This window comes from Strongylocentrotus purpuratus, unplaced genomic scaffold (assembly GCF_000002235.5).
Source record: "Strongylocentrotus purpuratus isolate Spur 01 unplaced genomic scaffold, Spur_5.0 spur5_scaffold_13, whole genome shotgun sequence".
Taxonomy (NCBI): domain Eukaryota; kingdom Metazoa; phylum Echinodermata; class Echinoidea; order Camarodonta; family Strongylocentrotidae; genus Strongylocentrotus; species Strongylocentrotus purpuratus.
Window position 1 is genome coordinate 22,991,811 of NW_022145598.1, and position 3,792 is coordinate 22,995,602.

The 3,792-nt window shown below is 34.7% G+C and overlaps 1 protein-coding gene across 1 annotated transcript; it reads right to left on the reverse strand.

Moving 5' to 3' along the window:
- LOC115923238 (kremen protein 2-like) lies at window positions 1-3,792 on the reverse strand. The gene is made up of 4 exons (XM_030983630.1): window positions 3,720-3,792; window positions 1,859-2,158; window positions 875-1,109; window positions 1-55 (listed from the first exon to the last, which is right to left on the reverse strand). Exons 1-4 carry the CDS (start codon window positions 3,790-3,792, stop codon window positions 1-3), a joined length of 663 nt encoding a protein of 220 aa, XP_030839490.1.

Here is a 3,792-nt window from a genome sequence, read left to right on the forward strand (position 1 = left end):
TTAGTGAGCCCTCCGCCCTTGGTAGTCGCAGAAGAGGGCGTAGTCGAACTGAATCCTGAACATCATGGTAAATAAACATGATGCAATGGTAAATAAAGATGTTTAAATAGTAAATATTGGCCAATCAACAACAAAAAATAGACTGAAAACTCATTTGTTCAACAGTAGTTTTAAGATAAGTTTGCTTGGTATTTAATTTGAATTGTATTTTTGGTATTATTGTCCTATTAAATCCATTTCTTTATCCTCTAATTTAGAGGATAAAGAAATGAACTTAAAAAATGCACAGGGACTGAATAGTGATATGAGCTATATACAATTAAAGTTTTTAATTAAAATTATTATCATATTTTGTATCTAGTTGTTGTTGCTATTTAAATTAGTAGTAGTAGTAGTGGTTTTATTAAATATTGTTACATATTGATGACGGCATACAATGAGCCACAATTGTAAAAGCTGCGCATGCGCCATGCGAAATAAACTTGCTTTGGAATCTTATACCAAGAGTATCAAGCGTGTGCTATTATCTGTCTCGATTATTCATCTCAGTACCTTTTGATTAAGAGTACATAACAATCATTATTATTATTATTATTATTATTATTATTATTATTATTATCTTCATCATCATCATCATCATTAATGGCGGCAATGAAGTGTACCAATCACTCAAATAATCATGCCTGTATTACTAAAATGTATAAAAATCAACCTTTAACAGGTTTACCAGGCATTCTATATATTCTATTTTAAACGTTTGAAGAGTATGAAGAACATATTAGTATTGGTTCAAACCAAGTCCGCCTTGGGTTCCGGAAATTGATAAACAAACCTTTCGCCAATCAAAATATTTTAAAAGTGATAATGGAAATACTTGCCTGTACACTTTGGGAGACCATGGTTCCACATAACGGCATGGGTGCTGTTAGCAATACTAACATCTTCTCTGCGACCGTACATCTGCACGCACTGGATGACGCCAGGTCCTTCGAGTGTGTACCCGTCAGAGCAGTTAAAGTATATCTTGCTGCCGTAGCGCAGAGAGCCGATTTCCTTGTATCTGAATCCATTATTAGGGGTACCAGGGTCTTCACAAACACCGAGGCCAACTTGGAAACATAAATTGCAATGAAAACGAATAGTGTCGCATATTTTAAGAATATTATAACAATCATGTGCAATAAACAACTAAACGAGAATGGATAAGCTCAAAAAAACTTTAAAGATAAAATTGAGTTCTGGTCATGCGATTCCATTGTGAAAGAAACGATGTGGAATCGATTAGAAAAGGTTTATCATCTAGCATAAGTATTAGTGTATACTGCAAGTTTCTGGAATCATCACAACGATACGAAATTTGGCCCAGTCTTGGTATTAAAAGTAACAAGCACTGTAGACAGAAAGGTGTATATGGGACTACATCACGCACATGTGGCACAACTCAGAACTCCCAGAAATCGAATTTCGTTAAAAGCCATTCATTGGCAGGAAATTGTAAAGTAAATTATTTGATTTGTTCATATTTAATATTGAATTTTTATACAGGCAAAGTAGTGCGAAAAATGAATAAAGTTATTTTCTCTAAATGACAGTTAATGAATTTTTAGCAGAAGTATTTCTAGGGTTTTGAACTAGCTTGTCAAAATCCTCGTAACAAGCTTTACCTATTAGTGTTCTTATAGTGTTTTCTTTTGGAGGGGGTTAAAAACACCATCGCGAAAAAACATGTAAAACTCATTCTTTGTTTTAATGCAAGAACCCTCAACACCCTCTCCAGTGCCCTATGTCCCTCCCCAAGAGTGCCCTACCCTCATAAAAATGAAAAATAAATTAATTTCCGTATCGTTCCTGGCTTTACCTTGGTAGATGGCGATAAAATCTAAACTCCCACATGATTCAAGGTGATCTCCAGCACAAACATAATAACATTCTCCATCCGAAGCGATTCCATGTTTGACAAGGTTTTCATCTTGTCCTCCGCAGAAACATACGTTCCCCCATTCTACACCTGCGTAGAAGTATCCGTCCTCTGCGCATGCGTTGATGCACAGGTCAATCGTGAGAATATCGATAGAGTCACGGGGGCGATTGGAAAGCACGCGATCTCTGCCGGGTCCTAAACGGTTATAATCACTGAAACATCCAATATAACCTGGTTCTGAATTAAAGAAATAAATGAAAACAATAATAACAATAACACTTCCCGCACAATTCAGCTAGATTTCAAATGGAACCTCGTGTTATTGCTATTACGAATATCGTCATTGCCTTGTTTTCGTTCACATTCTGCCCCATTAATATTCTTCTCCGGATTTTCCTTATCCTTATTGTCAGGAAATCGCATTCGTTTTGCACGTAATGTTTGTTATTCTTAGTTAGGTGCTTTCCTCATGTTCTTTTCCTTTCAAATTTCAGAGGCATAGTCTCTAACATATCATCGAGGTCACTACATTCTTCGATTTTCGAAATTCCTCATGCATATAACCGTCCAGGCACTAATTTTCCGTTTCTGGTCCATTTTAAGTCCTTTCTTTCTTCCTTCATATCTCCACTATCTTTCATAGATCATACATAGTTCTAACAGATTCCTCGTAATAGTCCAGGATATGTTCTTTCATCTGCGACACAATAACCTAACCTTCAAAATGCCATCTTCGCACTGCAAATTCAAATCCGAAACCGACTCCGTCAGAAATCGGCACTTGTTACCCCCCCTCCCCACAAAAAAAAAAATATCACAAAGAAGCATCTGCATTATAAACAAAGGAAAATGAATAAGATAGAACATAAACACGAAACAATTATATGCCGAATTAAACAGATTTTTGATATTATTTTTAAACAATTCAAATTTGAGTCATGAGCACACCGAGGTTATGACACTAAGAGATACAGTAATATTATGGCCAGCAAGGACAATATAAGTAAAAGATACCTTTTTAACTGAGTATTTTAACAATCCACTTTAAATTTACATTTTGTTTGTTTTTTTAATTTTATTTCCGCGTTCAAAAAGGTACAAATTCAAGTTTATAGTACATGAATTTGAACAACAACATATATACATTGAATAAAATGTTTACAAATTTAAAGTTATTAAATAGAAATCATATACAATTATATCAAATAATTAACATTACGAAGCATACGAATAAGATAAGAAATATATAGTAAATATTGTTCAATAAATTAGAGAGGTAATTTAGAACGGAAGGAGACCACCGTCGTGAGCGGTTAGGTTTGAGATGGATGGCGGCCTCATTTTGAAAGATTCAGTTTCATTGAATGTGAATTTAACCGATTATTAGCACCCTGTACAGAAACATTGAGATTATGGATGAAGGTGGCTGCATTGCTTTGGTGAGTTTCAAATGAAGTGATTTTTCGGATATCATCTGCATAAATATGATATCGGAAGGAGTGGTGTTGAAGAATACTATTCAGACCAATTAAATAAAGTAAGAACAGGATAAGCCCTATTAAACTCCACATGTCTGAGGCAAAACAGAATATGAAGTATAACTATTTATGAAGACAGAAAGTCATCCATATGTGAATATTCGTATTATATTCCGTCACTACAAATGTACTTACCAGTGCCAAAAATAATCATGTGGACAACAAATATTTTTTTAAAATCAGAACCAACAACAATATAAGCATACATGCACATTAAACAGTAAACTAAAAATGATAAGCGAACATCGCAACAGTGTTACCTTTGCAAGAAACAGCTCCTATCGATGTATAGAGATCACAGAAACATTCACTGTTGCACGTTTCACATCGCAT